The sequence below is a fragment of the Oncorhynchus nerka genome, linkage group LG26 (assembly GCF_034236695.1).
Source record: "Oncorhynchus nerka isolate Pitt River linkage group LG26, Oner_Uvic_2.0, whole genome shotgun sequence".
Taxonomy (NCBI): domain Eukaryota; kingdom Metazoa; phylum Chordata; class Actinopteri; order Salmoniformes; family Salmonidae; genus Oncorhynchus; species Oncorhynchus nerka.
This window is the reverse complement of record NC_088421.1, coordinates 2188709-2207968: the sequence shown is the minus strand read 5'-3', so window position 1 is coordinate 2207968 and position 19260 is coordinate 2188709. Positions and strand designations below refer to the sequence as shown.

Below are 19260 nucleotides of genomic sequence, written 5' to 3'. Positions count from 1 at the left end.
ATTGACGGGCGTCAATTTTTTACAAATATCTGCGTAATCGCACTTGGGTCAAACTCCCGGAGTAGGCTAGGCTACTGCAATTTGATCCCTAAATTACATCCGAGTGAAATGTATATTTTGGAATAAAGGTTTTATTTATTATATGATCGGTTAACGCTATACTTGTTGCATTCAGCGAAACATTTTTAACAAATAAACAGAATCACATGGTGCATAACATATTGTAGCGTAATTTACGCAAGGGTTTGCCATGCGTATACCCAAAGGTTATTTCATGTTCGAAATTGCAGTTTATAATAGTAGACCAAACCTGATCTTTCTCTGATTTTTCTGTTCCCGTTCTCCTTCCGCCTCCTTCATGCCTTTTATCCGTATCCTTCATGGTGCACTCTATACCCCTCCCTCTCGCCTCTTCTCTGGCAAGGGAATAAAACAATTTTCGAATAGGTCCGAAACCGCAAAACAAATAGTTTGAAGTTGACCGCTGGAAGTGCACCGCAAGCGGACACTGGTTCTGTATGGGGTGGACACAGCGATGTAAAACTATTCGGAATGGTCAACTCGAGCTGCGCTGCGCTCCGCCCACAACCTGTCACACTGAGCAACCTCAAGATGTTTACAGAGCTCGATGTACAGTAGCTCTGTGTAGTATAGTATAGCCGAGCCCACGACAGGTATGTTGCAGGCACGGTGTAGAAATGGGAGGCTTCCAAAGGGATGTTTGGGAAGGGAGGGCAGGAAAGAATGTCCGGGGCATCTCGAGTGCATTCAATTACATTGGCAGTATCTGTGTTTCCCCATCTTTGGACCACCAATCGCGAACGAATGAAACCTCTGCCCTAGGATGTTTAACATTGTTTGTGGTGTTACTGTTCAATCGTGGCGCAAGTTCTCATTCAAACGCAAACGCGTACCATCAAAGAGAGTGAGAAATTAAGACTTTTTTTGCTAAATGTTCTGGTTCTGCTGGTCCGAAAATTGTGTCTGGGAGAAATGTACAGATTATTTGCTCTGGTGTAGTCGAGGTAGGAAAAAAACAGAAAGACAGTCACGCACACTGACACAGATCATGTACTACCACTACTGCCAGTTAGGCCTAATATTTTTTCCTGTATATTGTATGAAATATATTTCATACCTACTATAGTAGGCTAATTATGGAAGGTGGATTCGGAGGAACATTTGGACACTAGTCTACTTGCAATGTAGCCTAACGAGTCGTTAGATTGGCTTTTATAGCACACGAGTAAGGCAATGGCCATCTTCTACACATTTATAGAGTGCTTTTAAACGTAAATGTATTACAATAAAGATCCATTCGTGGACTGTCTGTGTATTTTAATTGTTTAATCAGTTTATTCGCTTCTGAATTAGTCTCTTCAGCCCAGCAAGTGAGTTTATGAGCTGGAGAAGCAAGTGACTCTGGTGTCGGATGACATTACATAGTCAAAGCACTGAAAGCTGGAATGTCCCACCTATCTCCCGTTTATTTCATTTGTTGAAAGGCCTGTCACAACTTGACAGAAATGTACACATAGGCGAAGCACACAACGCTGGAAATCTATCCGCATCCACATAAACTAGTCCCGACATCGTTATTTGACAAACACAATAAATTAATTAAATAGAAGAAAGGAGAGGAAGAGAGAAAGCTACAGCCAAAACATTAAGGAACTGGAAGTCTGGCAGCCCAAACATTAAGGAACTAGTTTTTTATCGGTAAAAGGTTTATTACGGGCCCTTAACGTGTTACTCAAAGTGTTAAAGTAGTTGGGAATGAATAAATACATAATTAGACAAATGAGAATAATCACTGAATAAATGCCTTATAGATGACCATTGGCTCATATAATACTGTAATGACCTGACTAGATCATAAATGAACAATTGTCCAGACAGAGGCTTGAGTTTGCGAATTGACGGTTTATTAAACCAACTTTACACAGGCTACTGTTTGGGCCGTAGCACACGCCAAAAAGATGACAGATAACCCACAAGCCAATCGTGACCTTCTCTTGTGAAGCCCAGACGTAAGAGGGAGAACAAAAGCTGAACCTGGTCTTAACTTCCAATGCTCCACCCCCCTGCCCAACCCCCCTCCACGCCACTCCGCCAACCACCAGGATGCCCGGCATCAGAACATTCCAGGCATTCCCGTGATTGGCAGATAGCAGGTTGATTGACATGTCGGACCCCGCGAACACCGGGTACTGGTCAGTACAACACAACCACCTCCTAGCCTAACACATAACACACAGCTGTCTGTGCGGGTCGCTACAATACCTTATAACAGCCTAACTAGATATTTCAAATTGGTGTATTTCAAATGTTCCTCCCGGCCCACTTTAGAGTATTTAAATATTAGGTACATGTAATTCAATAGAAGAAATCAGGAGAACACTTTTAAAGGTCCGAAATAAACCATTTATAAGGTATCTATAAATTGTGTGGTCACCATTTATTAATCATTGCACCCACATCAATTAACCATTCACTAATCATTAGTAAAGTATTTTTGCAGCTATTTATATTGTATAAATACTAAATAAATGTTTTGAGTGACCAGTGTAATTTCTCACAAAAAGATGGGCATGGCATTGGTAGACTTTCCTGCTCTACCTGGTAAAAGAACAAGCACACAACATAGGATGTTTAAGGAAATATACAGTGCATTCGGAATGTATTCAGACCCCTTGACTTCTTCCAGGAGTTGTTACTTTACAGCCTTATTCTAAAATTGATTAAATCGTTTTCTCCCCTCATTCATCTACACACAATACCCTATAATTATAAAGCAAATATATGTGTTTAGAAATGTTTGCAAATGTATAACAAAAACAGAAAATATCACATTTACGTAAGTATTCCCTTCACTCTGTACTTTGTTGAAGCACCTTACAGCCTCAAGTCTTCTTGGGTATGACGCAACAAGCTTTGCACACATTTATTTGGGGAGTTCCTTCTCTGCAGATCCTCTCAAGCTCTCTCAGGTTGGATGGGGAGCGTCGCTGCACAGCTATTTTCAGGTCTCTCCAGAGATGTTAGATCGGGTTTAAGTCTGGGCTCTGGCTGGGCCACTCGAGGACATTCAGAGACTTGTCCCAAAGCCACTCCTGCTTTGTCTTAGCTGTGTGCTTAGGGTTGTTGTCCTGTTGGAAAGTGAACCTTCACCCCAGTCTGAGGTCCCGAGCGCTCTGGAGCAGCTTTTCATCAAGGATCCCTCTGTACTTTGCTCCGTTCATCTTTCCCTCGATCCTCACTAGTTTCCCAGTCCCTGCCGCTGAAAAACATCCCCACAGCATGATGCTGCCACCACCATGCTTCACCGTAGAGATGGTGCCAGGTTTCCTCCAGACGTGACGCTTGGCATTCAGGCCAAAGAGTTCAATCTTGGTTTCATCAGACCAGAGAATCTTGTTTCTCATGGTCTGAAAGTCCTTTAGGTGCCTTTTGGCAAACTCCAAGCAGGCTGTCGTACCTTTTACTGAGGAGTGGCTTCCGCCTGGCCACTCTACCATAAAGGCCTGATTGGTGGAGTGCTATAGAGATGGTTGTCCTTCTGGAAAGTTTTCCTATCGCTACAAAATAACTCTGGAGCTCCGTCAGAGTGACCATCTGGTTCTTGGTCCCTGAACAAGGACCTTTCCTACAATTGCTGAGTTTGGCAGGATGGCTCCAAACTTCTTCAATTTAAGAATGACGGAGGCCACTGTGTTCTTGGGGACCTTCAATGCTGCAGACATTTTTTTGGCACCCTTCCTCAGATTTGTGCCTCAACACAATCCTGTTTTGGAGCTCTACGGACAATTCTTTCAACCTCATGGCATTGTTTCTGCTCTGACATGCACTGTCAACTGTGGGACCTTATACCTTTTTTGCGACTTTTTCAAATCATAGTCGCACACCTCATGTAGCCTAGCGTGGTATAGCGCACATGTTTTGATAAGGTTTGTATCACAACTAAAGTGGCCAAATAACTTCTTAAAATGAAGCACATACATCTGCTTTACAACCGGTGTAGAGCCTAACTGGCATACATAGGCCGTCATTGAAAATAAGAATTTGTTCTTAACTGACTTGCCTAGTTAAATAAAGGTAAAATAAATAAAAAATAATGGCATAGCCAGATCACGGCCACAAGGACAACTGCTATTCTGTTCTTCTAGACTAATAGACTACATTTTCTTCATATCATGTTTTTTTAGATCGGTCTAAAATGAAGAATGGATTTATCATGATGGTGTAGGCTATATTAAATGGATTTATCATGATGGTGTAGGCTATATTAAATGGATTTATCATGATGGTGTAGGCTATATTAAATGGATTTATCATGATGGTGTAGGCTATATTAAATGGATTTATCATGATGGTGTAGGCTATATTAAATGGATTTATCATGATGGTGTAGGCTATATTAAATGGATTTATCATGATGGTGTAGGCTATATTAAATGGATTTATCATGATGGTGTAGGCTATATTAAATTGATTTATCATGATGGTGTAGGCTATATTAAATGGATTTATCATGATGGTGTAGGCTATATTAAATGGATTTATCATGATGGTGTAGGCTATATTAAATGGATTTATCATGATGGTGTGAGGCTATATTAAATGGATTTATCATGATGGTGTAGGCTATATTAAATGGATTTATCATGATGGTGTAGGCTATATTAAATGGATTTATCATGATGGTGTAGGCTATATTAAATGGATTTATCATGATGGTGTAGGCTATATTAAATGGATTTATCATGATGGTGTAGGCTATATTAAATGGATTTATCATGATGGTGTAGGCTATATTAAATGGATTTATCATGATGGTGTAGGCTATATTAAATGGATTTATCATGATGGTGTAGGCTATATTAAATGGATTTATCATGATGGTGTAGGCTATATTAAATGGATTTATTAAGACTTTTTAAAATGTAGATGTTCTAAAGGTCTGCATCAGTGGCTTGTAGGCTTCTGTGGAAGCCAGGATATGCTAAGTGTGTTTATGTTAATTAACAGTAAATTACCGTGAGACCGGCAGTTATTTGCTTGACAAAATGTAACAACCGCCACAGCCCTAGTAAGGACCCTTAAAATAAAGTGTTACCCTAAGGGGAAAGGAGTTGCTTGGCCCAGCACAGGCAGTGTATTCCCCTGGTCTTCTGGTCCCAGTGATGCCATGTGTAGTGGGCATAGGGACACACACTGATACATGTACTGCCATTTTGGCTCTATATTATACACCACCATCAGCCTGTACCGTTGACACCAGGAAGGATGGGGCCATTGACTCATGCAGTTTACACCAAATCCTGACTCTGCCATCAGCATGATGCAAAAGGCACAAGTATTCATCGGACCAAGCAATGTTTTTCCACTCCTCAGTTGTCCAGTGTTGGTGATCGCTACCCACTGGAGCCGCTTCTTCTTGTTTGTAGCTGATAGGAGTGGAACCCTGTGTGGTCGTGGTCTTCTGCAATAGCCCATCCGTGACAAGGACCGACTAGTTGTGTGTTCCGAGATGCAATTCTGCACAACACTATTGTACTGCACCATTATTTGCCTTGTTTGTGCTCTTCCTATTAGGTTGCACAATTATTTCCATTCTCCTTCGACCTCTCTCATCAACAAGCTTTTTTTTGGCCCACAGGACTGCCGCTGACTTAATGTTTTCTGTTTGTCGCACCCTTCTCGGTGAACCCTAGACACTGTTGTGCGTGAAAATCCCAGGACGCCGTTTCTGAGATACTGGAACTGCTGCTCCTAGAAATGTGGTGAAATGCTAGGGCCGATTTTTATATATTTTTTGTCAGCCCCTGAGTTAAATCCATTTATGATTATCATCATGCATCACTTGTGTCCCAATCTTCATATTAGTTTCACTTTGGTCTTCCAACAACATGCGGGGGAAACCACACAATAGCCGATTAACTGCGACGTGAATCGCCTGTATCCAGTAGCCTATATCCTCGGTATAGCCCCATCTCCCCTAATCTGCATCAGATGCACTCAAATGACCTCCTACTCAGAACATGTTTCAGAGATCTCAAGTTATGATGCTACTTGAATTTCATCAAATGCTCGCAGTCAAACAACCAATAATAGTCTGGTTATTTTCCTGTGTTTGGTCTGGACTGCATTCTCACCTGCAGAGAAACGCACTACGGTACGAATTGAATCAGACTACCCCTTTTGAGCGAACCATGGTGCGTTGTTTGCAGATAGTGTTCACACCAGTCCAAGCTAACCAAACTAAGGGGGCAAATGCAACAGAGTTTGGAAAAACCGCACCAATCCACCCAGGCTGCCATTATTAACTAAATTGTCAGCCACTTCGGCCACCTGTGGTGGCTCCACTTTTGCAGCAGGGGCCTCATCCAAGCACAGGAAGCTATACTGAGCCCCTCACCAGAGCAGTATGCCCAGTTCTCCCCCTGGCCCCTGCGTCCAGCGACTTGTGGGAAGTCTAACGTATGCTCAGTCTGTTCTGCTCTCACCTGTTTGGCCAGGGACCTTGGCAAAGAGTCCGCAAATGTTGACCACAAACAGAGTACCAATAACTGCAGATAACCCTATGCCCGCCTTAATACAGACTAGCCCCTCTGTTAATATAGCTGAAGGAGACACAAGAAAGCCTGATGGAACTCGTCAAAAACCCACCTAAACAAGCCTTAATCCTTGGGGAAATGCTCTGTGGAGCAATGAAACAAAATTAGATCTCTTTGGTAATACAGATTAGTGTTGTGTTTACTGACAACCCAATTGAGCATTCAATGAAAATAACCAAAAAGCAACACACAAAAAATGTTTAATGTGTTTGTACTTGGTCATGTCAAATTATAATATTTGACCTTTACAATGACTGTACATATTACATTAGGAACAGATTGTCCATCCATTCTATAACCCACAGGAAAAATATTTATTGAACAAAGGAACAACAAAGTGTAACATAGAAGAGCAACAATGGTACACATACAAAATGGCGGCAGTTGAAATGATCAAAGTTTAAAAACGACATTGAAATGATTGATGAATGAGCATCGAGTCCGTCTTTGGCATTTCTTGACGTTCTTTGACACTGAGTGACAGTGATTGTAGGCGTGTGTGCACGTGTGTCTAGATTTCACTATTCTCCATCAGACATGGGACAGTTAGTTGGAGAAAGAGGGGTCAGATCTGAAAGAGAAAACACAACGGAAACTGGAGTACATAAAACCAAGTAATAACATTTACTGGGATCAATAAAGTTAATTTGAAAATTGTTATATTAAAAGACTGGAAAGGTCTGATGTAGAGAAGGACCTTACATAGAAATAGAACATATAGTTGAAGTCGGAAGTTTACATACACCTTAGCCAAATACATTTAAACTCAGTTTTTCCCCATTCCTGGCATTTAATCCTAATAAAAAATTCCCTGTTTTAGGTCAGTTAGGATCACCACTTTATTTTAAGAATGAATTTACCAGTGTACCTATGATGAAAGTTACAGGCCTCTCTCATCTTTTCAAGAGGGAGAACTTGCACAATTGGTGGCTGACTAAATACTTTTTTGCCCCACTGTACATCATCTCAAACTGCAGAAGTCAAATGATTTGTGCAGAGAAGCAAGCACCAACAAGCTGGAGAATATTTGATTGGCATATTATTACAAACCTTGACATCAACAAAATCATAACATCTGGTCTGCATGTGACTGAACGAGTTACATTTGTACAGTAGGAAGTATGTTGCTTTCTTTCCCGGGTATAGTCATTGTACTGTATGTAGCCTACTCCTGCCCAGTTCTTAATTCACAATTGGAAGATTATAGTATTTGATAGCCTAATAATAATAATAATAATAATAATAAAAAATATATAATTCAATTTAAATTAAATTGTGTATTAAAGTGTATTCACAATTGCGTGGCATGATGACCTCTGCTCAGCTTCAAATGCCCTCATTAGTAATTAGAGTATATTTGCTCAAACATGCCCACTGGTGGTTTGGATAAGCATTAACGGCAAGCACTGTAACGCACCATTACAAACAGTACCGTGAAGCAACATTTGATTGAAGAACCACTGAGGGTACAAAACATTAGGAACATAGACTGAACAGGTGAAAGCTGACCAGGTTAATCGCTTAATGATGTCACCTACACTTCAGTCAGTGTAGACGAAGGGAAAGAGACAGATTAAAGAACGATTTTTAACTCGAGAAAATTGAGACATATATTGTGTGTGTGTGCTATTCAGAAGAAAGACAAACTATGTAAGTGCCTTTGAACGAGGTATGGTAGTAGGTGCCAGTTGCACCGGTTTGAGTGTGTCAAGAACTGCAACGCTGCTGGGTTTTTCAAGCTCAACAGTTTCCAGTGCTTATCAAGAATGGTCCACCACCCAAAGGACATCCAGCCAAATTGACACAACTGTGGGAAGCATTTGAGTCAACATGGGCCAGCATGCCTGTGGTACTCTTTAGACACCTTGTAGAGTCCATGCCCCGACAAATTGAGGCTGTTCTGAGGGCAAAAGGGGGTGAAACTCAATATTAGGAATTTGTTCCTAATGTTTTGTACACTCAGTGTATGTCTGTATGCAACCTTACCTCTGAGAGCGGGCGGAGGACGTGTGGGTTTTATCAAGTTACTCTGAGAGAGAGCGTCCACCATCCAGGAGAGGGCACTAGAACAATACTCCAACTGGGAACAAGAGAGAGGGGATGGGGGCGAGAAGGAGAGAGAGGTTATTTTCCCTAACCCCTAAATCTAAAACTATACCTAACCCTAACCTTAAGTTCCAACCCTAAAACTTACCCCTAAGCCTAAAATAGCATTTCTCCTCGTGGGGACAGGCAAAATATCCACACTTGTCTGAATTTTCCTTGTTTTACTATTCTTGTGAGGACTTCTGGTATCCACAAGGAAAGTTAAACCTAAACGGATGGTGACCGGGGATTCGACCGAGGTGGCGGACCTAGAGGCACAGGCGTCATGGGGTAAGGACTCAATAGCTCCGCTCCTCCACACACACACAAAGCCATCCCCCCCTTTAAGGACCACTGAAACTTGTTACCACTGGGCATATAAGGCTGTGTGTGTGTATGCTGTGACCAGTGGCAGCAGCCCAGGCTGACACTGACCTCTGTCTCTAGCATTCTCAGCCTGCGGTTGTGGTCCTGGATCTTTACCATCTGCTTTAGGACACTGTCCACCCTTCAACATAGGACCACAAGACAGGTTAGGGGTCAATTCAAGAATTGAACTGAAGTCCTATTCATGAAAAAAATAACTGAATTGAACCAATCCCTAACACAGGAGTACCAATCTCTTTGGTGCAATTTTCAGAAGAATGTCACACACTTTCACAACACTTAGTACAAAACTCAAAACAGATCATCAAAAAGGCATTTGTTTCAAAACTAAGCACATTTTCAATTACTAAGTTCACTCAAAATCAGTCACTTTTTCACCAAACTTAGTCAGTGTTTCATCAAAAAGTACACATTTCAATACAGTTCTTATAAAGTAATTGCTGGCCTTCTAGGCAGAGTTGCAAAGAAAAAGCTCTCAGACTGGCCAATAAAAAGAAAAGATTAAGATAGGCAAAAGAACACAGACACAGGACAGAGGAACTCTGACTAGAAGGTCAGCATCCCGGAGTCGCCTCTTCACTGTTGACGTTGAGACTGGTGTTTTGCGGGTACGATTTAATGAAGCTGCCAGTGGAGGACTTGAGGCATCGGTTTCTCAAACTAGACACTCTAATGTGCTTGTCCTCTTGCTCAGTTGTGCACCGGGGCCTCCCACTACTCTTTCTATTGTGGTTAGAGACAGTTTGCACTGTTCTGTGAAGGGAGTAGTGCACAGCGTTGTACGAGATCTTCAGTTTCTTGGCAATTTCTCACATGGAATAGCCTTCATTTCTCAGAACAAGAATAGGCAGACAAATTTCAGAAGAAAGTTCTTTGTTTCTGGCCATTTTGAGCCTGTAATCGAACCCACAAATGCTGATGCCCAGATACAAGGCCAGTTTTATTGCTTTTTTAATAAAGGACAACCGTTTTCAGTTGTGCTAATATAATTGCAAAAGGGTTTTCTAATGATCAATTCGTCTTTTAAAATGATAAACTTGGATTAGCTAACACAACGTGCCACTGGAACACAGAAGTGACGGTTGCTGATAATGGGCCTCTGTATTCCTACATAGATATTCCATTTTTTTTTTTAAATCAGCAGTTTCCAGCTACAATAGTCATTTACAACATTAACAATGTCTACACTGTATTTCTGATCAATTTGATGTTATTTTAATGGACAAAAAAAATGTGCTTTTCTTTAAAAAACAAGGACATTTCTAAGTGACCTCAAACTTTGAAATGGTAGTGTATGTATGGAAATAAATTATTGATATATTATTAATTATTTGGCTGTATGGATTCATGTACTTTTGTGTAGGACTTTTTTTGTCAACAATGTAGTCTCATTAACCTGGGTACAGTGGCCAGGAAAAAAAACCTTCCTCCCCATTTCCTTTGCAACTTTGAAGCTTCCAGCAGATTTTGCTGCTGCTGAACCAACCTGCTAAAGTAAGACAGAATGAGAGCGATGAGCTAAGCATCCCACGACAGCAGTTTGTTTTTCAGCGGGGGTTGGGGGGCCTCATGTGGAGCATGGGGGGGGGCCTCAAGCGGATATATATATATATTTTTTAAAGATTACAGGGCCTCTTGATGATGTGAGGCTGAAAGTGACAACAGTTAAGTCCACACATGCTCTTACTGACCGAGTCATACAGGACCACTACAATACATAAGTATGACACAACATTGTAAATACAATACATGATTACAATACAGATGGAGGAGGGTGTATGACTGCCATCCTCGTGATGAAGCCATTGGATGAGGCATCCAATGACATCAACCCAGATCTATGTCAGGGTGCATGAACGACGAGGACAATAAGAACCTATGGCCACATGCTCAACACAGGCTTGATGCAAACTAGTGCCTGGTAAATGTTGTTTCTTTCATTCATTTAATATGATTAACGTACACCTATAGTGTAATTATATATGAACAATCCATAAAAAAAATTGTATCAATGATTGTGAAATATGTCTTCGATGATCACACATGGGATAGAAATGATGGAAATTCAGTTTTGATGGGTAGTGCAAGTGTATTGTGTAATGTGAGAACAGTATAATGTATTGTAATTTACAGTACTGAATCATACTACATTCAAAAGGCAATTTTGAAACATTGGATAAACTGGTTAGATATCATTATGTAGTGTTTGTGTTTAAAATCAATATTCTCATAGAATATCACAGTTAACGTATATTTTGGATCAATGGTAGTGTGGTGAAAGGTCTGTCCAAACAAAATTAATGCACAAATCAAGGTTTTAAATATAAGACTTGCTGCATTACAAGTGTTACCAGTTTGGAGAGTTGTACTAAGAGTTTTGAAAATTCACCACATACTTTTGAAAATAGCACCAAAGCAAAACAAACTAAAGCTGTTAAATCAATCTGGTATTCAGTATATGACATAAATAAGTGACTGAGGGGGGAGAGATGTCTCACTTGACGGAGGTGCGTTTGAGTCTCTCCGAGTCGCTCTCTCTCCCTCGTTTGTTCTGGGCAGACAGTATATTCTCCTTCTGGATGGCCTCCCACATGTTTAGTTTACTGGCCTGCCTACCATGGATCTCCAGAACTGAGGGAGTGATAGAGGAAAAGAGGGGGATTTGGAAGAATATATATATATATTTTTTTAAATATTCAGCTATAAATCTTGGACGACCAATGGGAGTGGACTTCTAAAATGCTAGTAATTTAGCAATATACAACTATGAGCATTTTAATTTCACAATTCATCACATCGCTAATGGCTCCCCTCCCTCCCCATCTCTTCTCACCAAAGTGTTTGATCTTGACGGAGGGGATCCTGCGGATGCGCCTCTTGATGAAGAGGTGGAGGTGGGAGATGATGATGAAGGGTGGCGCCAGGCAGGGTCTGGAATGGTACTCCAAGATAAGCTTGTAGCGCTGAAACTTCCAGTAGATGTCACTGTTCTCCTGCACTTTTGAGAACGTATGACTGCAGTGACGAGAGAGAGCCAGCCAGAGTGAAATGTTACCAGCCAGAATATCAGCGAATACATTGCATTCGGAAATCATTCTGACCCCTTGACATTTTGTTACATTACAGCTTTAATGCAAAATATATATTTTTTAAATGTCCTCAATCTACACACAATAACAATGTAAAAACGGGTTTTTAGAAGAAGAAGAAAATATATTAAAAAAACTGTAAATCGGGGCCTCCCGGGTGGTCTAGGGCACTGCATCGCAGCGCTAGCTGTAGTCCGTACTAGAGTTGTAGCGATGAGACAAAATAGTAACTACTAACAATTGGATACCACGAAATTGGGGAGGAAAAAGGAGGGTAAAATTTAAGAATGACAAAATATTCAGACCCTTTACTCAGTACTTTGTTGAAGCACCTTGGTAGCGATTACAGCCTAGAGTCTTTTTGCATATAACGCTACAAGCTTAGCAAACCTGTATTTGGGGAGTTTCTCCCATTTTTCTCTGCAGATCCTCTCAAGCTCTCTCGTTGGACGGGGAGCGTTACTGCACAACTATTTTCCAGGTCTCTCCAGAAATGTTTGATCGGGTTCAAGTCCGGGCTCTGGCTGGGCCACTCAAGGACATTCAGAGAATTGTCCCGAAGCCACTCCTGCGTTGTCTTGGCTGTGTGCTTAGGGTCGTTGTCCTGTAGGAAGGTGAATCTTCACCCCCAGTCTGAGGTCCCGAGCGCTCTGGAGCAGCTTTTCATCAAGGATCTCTGTACTTTGCTCCGTTCATCTTTCCCTCGATCCTCACTAGTCTCCCAGTCCCTGTCGCTGAAAAACATCCCCACAGCATGATGCTGCCACCAGCATGCTTCACCGTAGGAATGGTGCCAGGTATCCTCCAGATGTGACGCTTGGCATTCAGGCCAAAGAGTTCAATCTTGGTTTCATCAGACCAGAGAATATTGTTTCTCATGGTCTGAGAGTCTTTAGGTGCCTTTTGGCAAACTCAAAGTGGGCTGTCATGTGCCCTTTACTGAGGAGTGGTTTCCGTCTGACCACTCTACCATAAAGGCCTGATTGGTGGAGTGCTGCAGAGATGGTTGTCCTTCTGGAAGGTTCTTCCATCTCCACAGAGGAACTCTAGAGCGCTGTCAGAGTGACCATCTGGTTCTTGTTCACCTCCCTGACCAAGGCCCTTCTCCCCTGATTGCTCAGTTTGGCCTGGCGGCAGTTCTCTGAAGATTCTTGGTGGTTTCAAACTTCTTCCATTTAAGAATGAGGGAGGTCACTGTGTTCTTGGGGTACTTCAATGCTGTAGAACGTTTTTGGTAACCTTCCCTTGATCATTGCCTCCACACAATCCTATCTTGGAGCTCTACAGACAATTCCTTCAACCTCATGGCTTGGTTTTTGGCATGCACTGTCGGACCTTATATAGACAGGTGTGTGACTTTCAAAATCATGTCCAATCGATTTAATTTACTACCGGTGGACTCCAATCAAGTTGTCAAAACATCTCAAGGATGATCAATGGAAACTGGATGCAGCTGGAGTTCAATTTTGAGTCTAATAGCAAAGGGTCTGAATACTTATGTAAATAAGGTACGCGTTTTATTTTTTATACATTTGCAAACATTTCTAAAAACCTCTTTTCGCTTTGTCATTATGGGGTATTGTGTGTAGATTGCTGATTCATTAAAAAATCTATTTCATCCATTTTAGAATAAGGCTGTAACGTAACAACATTTTGAAAAAGTCAAAGGGTCTGAATACTTTCCAAAGGCACTGTATTGGTTTTATTATATTTTTGGGTTATTGACGTTTTGGGCAGAAATAAATGCAGAGTCAGAAAAACACTTGGCATTTTGATAACACGCAATGATAGTGTCAAATAAGACACTTAAAATGTCAATCAAGTTGATTGAATTCAAATAAAATCGAATTAGCTATAATTTATCAAATCAGTGGTTCTGAGAGAATAAACAACACTAGCCAAGACCCAGTGAGGAACTAGATAAGAGGAAATCAGCCCACTGATTGGAGGGGCCTATTGAATAAGTGATGATATGTTGAGGGGAACACAAAGAGAGTGAAACAGGGATATGGAGGGTGTGCTAGATGGGAAAGAGGGACAGAAAGTGAAACCGGGACAGAGAGCGAGTAAAAGAGAGACAGAGAGAAAAAGAAGAACAGAGAGGGTGAAGGAAGGACAGAGAGGGTGAACGAAGGACAGAGCGAGAAGGTACGTTACCTGAACATGGCAATGAGCAGATTGACCAGGAGGATGTTGGTGACCAACAGGTAGATGACCAGTAGGATGACCACCAGCCAGTTGGCGTAGGTACTCATGCAGGGCTCTGCCCCCGCCTCGATCAGGGTTGCGTTATTGGTGCACTGTATCCCCTCCTCTAGTTTATCAGCTAAGGACAGAGAGACAGTGAGAAAAGGGGGGATGGAGGGAGAGAGAGTGAGTGTTTGAAATATACTGAACAAAAATATAAAGGTAACATGCAACAATTTCAATGATTTTACTGAGTTACAGTTCATATAAGGAAATCAGTCAATTGAAATGAATTCATTAGGCACTAATCTATGGATTTCAGATGACTGGGCAGGGCGCAGCCATGAGTGGGCCTCGGGCAGCATAGGCCCACCAATTTTGGAGACTGGCCCATCCACTAGGGAGCAAGGCCCAGCCAATCAGAATGATCCACAAAATGGCTTTATTACAGACAGAAATACCCCTTGGTTTCACCAGCTGTCTGGGTGGCTGGTCTCAGACAATTCTGCAGGTGAAGAAGCCAGATGTGGAGGTCCTGGGGTGGTGTGGTTACATGTGGTCTACGGTTGTGAGGCCGGTTGGATGTAATGCCAAATTCTCTAAAAAGACGTTGGAGGCGGCTTATGGTAGACAAATTAACATTACATTCTCTGGCAGCTCTGGTAGACATTTCTGCAGTCAGAATGCCAATTGGACACTCCCTCAAAACTTGAGACATCGGTGGCATTGTGTTGTGTGACAAAACTGCACATTTTAGAGTGGCCTTTTATTGTCCCCATCACAAGGTGCACCTGTGTAATGATCATGCTGATTAATCAGCTTCTTGATATGCCACACCTGTTAGGTGGATGGATTATCTTGGCAAAGGAGAAATGCTCACTAACAGGCACGTAAACATTTTGGGGATCTTCTAATTCAGCTCAGGACTAATATTTTACATGTTGTGTTTATAGTTTTGTTCAGTACAGATGGGATAAACCAGAGGGAGGGATGTGAAGAGAAAAGTCAACACAGACACCTTCACATGAAAAAACACATTCGTACACAAACATTGACGCACCATCCATTTCGTGTATGGGGATCTGTCCAAATATGTGTAGGTATGGCCTGTAGAACACTCTGCGAAAGATCCAATTGGGACGGGGGTCATAGGAGTAGAGCAGCGCCTGATTGGCTACGCCGTAGGCCAGGAGCCACACCGCCAGGAAGAAGAGGAAGAAGAAGATGTCCTTCATCTACCAATCAGGAACAGAGGATTAGAAAAAGTATTGGTAACATTGACATAACACTAAAGGACGTTTGCACAGACCTAAATGATGTCGACTCAGACTTTAATACAGACTCTCCTTTTAAAATACTTCAACAGGAGTAGATATCGTCAGTGGTTAGCTTACCTTACCACACCACATGAGTGTGTTTATACACAGTGTACAAAACATTATGAACACCTGCTCTTTCCATGACATACACTGACCAGGTGAAAGCTATGATCCCTCATTGATGTCACCTGTTAAATCCACTTCAATCAGTGTAGATGAAGGGGAGGAGGCAGGTTAAAGAAGGATTTTTGAGCCTTGAGGGTGCAACTCGATATTAGGCAGGTATTCTTAATGTTTTGTACACTCATTATGGCCAGCATTTGAAATGTTTACACAGTCTTCATCACAAGATCATGTTTCAGTCGACAAAGACCATCATCATCACAAATACTTAAAAGAATCACTTACCATGTTGCCGACGATGATGATCTTGGGTCCCAGTTGTTTGTGGATGGCGAAGATGTGGATGAGACGAAGGGTAAACACCATGTAGTCCACAGCAAACACAGCACGGCCAAACTCATAGGACCACGGGAACATTCTAGAACACACAACAAACACCTGGTTATAGTCATAGGGTCACACACACTCACGAAGATAGACACACTCATATACAGTCAGTGGCACGTTTATTAGGTACACAAAAATGGATCACTCCTACAGACAGCAAGTCACGTAGCCGTGGCTTACTATATAAAGCAGGCAGACATTAAGGCATTCAGTTACTGTTCGATTGAACATTAGAATGGGGAAAACGAGTGACCTAAGCGACTATGAGCTGGGCATGATTGCCGGTACCAGGCGCGCATCATCCAGTATCTCAGAAACGGCCGGCCTCCTGGGCTTTTCACTGTTTACTGAGAATGTTGAGACAAACCAAAAAAAATCCAGTCAGCGGCAGTTCTGTGGGTGACAACAGCTCATTTATGAGAGAAATCGAAGGAGAATCGTGCAAGCTAACAGGTAGGCCACAAACAGACAAATAACGGGTCAGAACAACAGTGTTGTGCAGAATGGCATCTCGGAATGCACAACTCGTCAATACTTGTCACAGAGGGACTATTGAAGCAGACGACCACACCGGGTTTCGGTCCTATCAGCTAAAAACAAGAAGAAACGGCTCTAGTGGGCACACAATCACCAACACTGGACAATTGAGGATTGGAAAAACATTGCCTGATCTGACAAATCCTGTTTCCTGTTGCTGATGGCAGAGCCAGGATTTAGAGGATTTGGAGTAAGTAGCATTAGTTCATGGCCCCATCTTGCCTGGTGTCAACGGTACAGGCTGGTGGCGGCGGTGTACTGGTGTGGCGATTGTTTTTCTGGCACACGTTACATCCCTTGATACAAACTGAGCAATGATTGAACGACATGCCCCGAATAATTCAGGCTGTCTGAGGCAAAAAGGGGTGCGACCCGATGCTAGATGGGTGTAACCTAATAAACTGGCCACATATACACATCTAAATATGAAATATACACACCTGCAGCACATGCCCAGGGCAAAGAGTGAGATGGCCAAGATGTCACACTTATTCCACATGTCCTGGATGTAGAGACTCATCCTCTGATATATAGTGTTGCTGCCCACGAAGAACGTCTGCGAGAGAGGATGGTCATTAATATGAATTTATATGTTCTTACCTGTCAAATGTGTGTGTGTGTTCGTGTGATGCGTCCTACCTGTCGAATCTCCTCACAGACCATGGTGAAGACCCAGAAGTAGAGAACAAACTCTAAGGTGGACGGGCCGTGAGGCGGCGGGGGCTTGAAGTCCACCAATAGGATGTAAGCAAACAGGGAGAGGAACAGGAAGTACATCAGCACGTTGCCCAGGAACGAGGTGACGGGCGCAAACCAGAACTCCCTCCAGCGCTGCAATATGAAGGGCCTCTTGGGATTGGAGGCACCTTTCAGTTTGGCCCTTAAAGCAGCATATTCCTCAGCATCCTCTTCCCTGTGAGGAAAATAATGAGAATAATTATTGTGTGTGTGTGTCTGTCTGTCTGTCTGTCTGTGTGTGTGCTTACGTTTGCATGATGTCGGCGAGGGAAAACACGGTGGCATCTCCTCCATCCAGACTGTCTGTGTCCCGACCATGAGTCACCTCCTCCGACTTCCCCTCCTCCTCCTGTTCTCTGAAAGAGAGCGAGAGAGACCTGACTGACTGATAGACAGACAGAGGCGCAGAGTGAGGAAACTTTCCTTCATCACCATCTTCTCTGTATCCTTCCAATTTCTCTAACATTCCACATATTGAAAATTGGATTGATACAAGAGAAGATTGGCTGATAGTGAAAAAGGAGAAATTTGGAATGATACTCTCGTACCGAGAGAAGAAGAAAAGTGGCGTATCACGTATTGGACATTTTCCTGAATCAACTTTTTTCTCTTCAGCGCCGGTCAATCTTTTCCGTATTATTCCAATTTCTATGTGCGCACTGCATGGGGAACATAAGGAAAGCTTAATGGATTGAAAATTGTCAGACAGACAGACAGGTAGCCACTAACCTGAAAGTGATGAGGTTGGTGTAGATGAGGGGGGGTAAGAAGAAAGTGAGGACCAGTTTCCAGACTTTCGTGCTCCTCTCCATGTCTCCCCACCAGATCTGAGACAGCAGAGACTGTCAGAGGAAGAGGTAGAAGCAAAGGTAAGGCTCTGCACACTAGGTTCAGTTTCCTCTTAGCAGAACTTGGCTAGGCGAAGTGAACGTCTGTGCTTCACATACTCCCTTAATAAAAGACATTCGCTTGAAAAATGAGAAAAAAATAGGCAATATTACTGTTTGTCCCTCTTGAGACGCCATAGCAACAGCATTGCCACTTCCTAAAATACACTTCCTCTCAGATAAATCAAGAAATCTGTCATTAAGAACCCGATAGTTACTCTGAGTTCCTCTGTGGAGATGGGAGAACCGTCAAGAAGGGCAACCATCTCTGCAGCACTCCACCAATTAGGCCTCTATGGTAGAGTGGCCAGACGGAAACCACTCCTCAGTAAAAGGCACATGACAGCCCACTTGGAGTTTGCCAAAAGGCACCCAAAGGACTCTCAGACCATGAGAAACAAGATTCTCTTGCAAGGTGATGTAACATTTCTATTGGAATCCAGCCAATGTGGGGATAGCCAATATCTGGCATTTTTAATCCCCCGCAACCTGTATTCAGAATGACCGCAAAGGTAAGGAAGACTAACCTATGAGACAGCCTAAAACATCTATATTGGAACAACCATTTCAGTAATGGGTGCAATAAATCCAAGTAAGACATGGGATTAATTTAGAAAATGTTGTAATTTATATTTCAGTAGCATAAGATTAATTAATTACTCATTAAATCACTGTACAAGCACAAACATACACTACCGTTCAAAAGTTTGGGGTCACTTAGAAATTTCCTTGAAGAGGCGACTCCAGGATGCTGGCCTTCTAGGCAGAGTTCCTCTGTCCAGTGTCTAGGGTTCTTTTGCCCATCTTAATCTTTTCTTTTTATTGGCCAGTCTGAGATATGGCTTTTTCTTTGCAACATCCTGGAGTCATCTCTTCACTGTTGACGTTGAGACTGGTGATTTGC

The 19260-nt window shown here is 42.3% G+C and overlaps 2 protein-coding genes across 4 annotated transcripts in view; both read right to left on the bottom strand.

Moving 5' to 3' along the window:
- The window catches only part of LOC115109990 (transient receptor potential cation channel subfamily M member 4-like), a 68382-nt gene extending 67743 nt beyond the window's left edge, over positions 1-639 (bottom strand). Inside the window, exon 1 of the mRNA XM_065011110.1 lies at positions 311-639. Coding sequence (XP_064867182.1) covers positions 311-382 — 72 coding nt within the window. The 5' untranslated portion in view covers positions 383-639. The remainder of the gene's footprint in view (positions 1-310) is intronic.
- Positions 640-6800: 6161 nt separating this feature from the next.
- The window catches only part of trpm4a (transient receptor potential cation channel, subfamily M, member 4a), a 60888-nt gene continuing 48428 nt past the window's right edge, over positions 6801-19260 (bottom strand). For all 3 annotated transcript variants that reach the window (XM_065011089.1, XM_029635283.2, XM_065011090.1), the window contains 12 exons: positions 18199-18311; positions 17718-17825; positions 17371-17644; positions 17172-17287; positions 16093-16225; positions 15426-15600; positions 14336-14504; positions 11923-12104; positions 11588-11720; positions 9138-9210; positions 8604-8697; positions 6801-7188 (listed from right to left, as the gene is read on the bottom strand). In XM_065011089.1, the coding sequence (XP_064867161.1) occupies positions 7139-7188; positions 8604-8697; positions 9138-9210; positions 11588-11720; positions 11923-12104; positions 14336-14504; positions 15426-15600; positions 16093-16225; positions 17172-17287; positions 17371-17644; positions 17718-17825; positions 18199-18311 (1620 nt within the window). In that variant the 3' untranslated portion in view covers positions 6801-7138. The remainder of the gene's footprint in view (positions 7189-8603; positions 8698-9137; positions 9211-11587; positions 11721-11922; positions 12105-14335; positions 14505-15425; positions 15601-16092; positions 16226-17171; positions 17288-17370; positions 17645-17717; positions 17826-18198; positions 18312-19260) is intronic.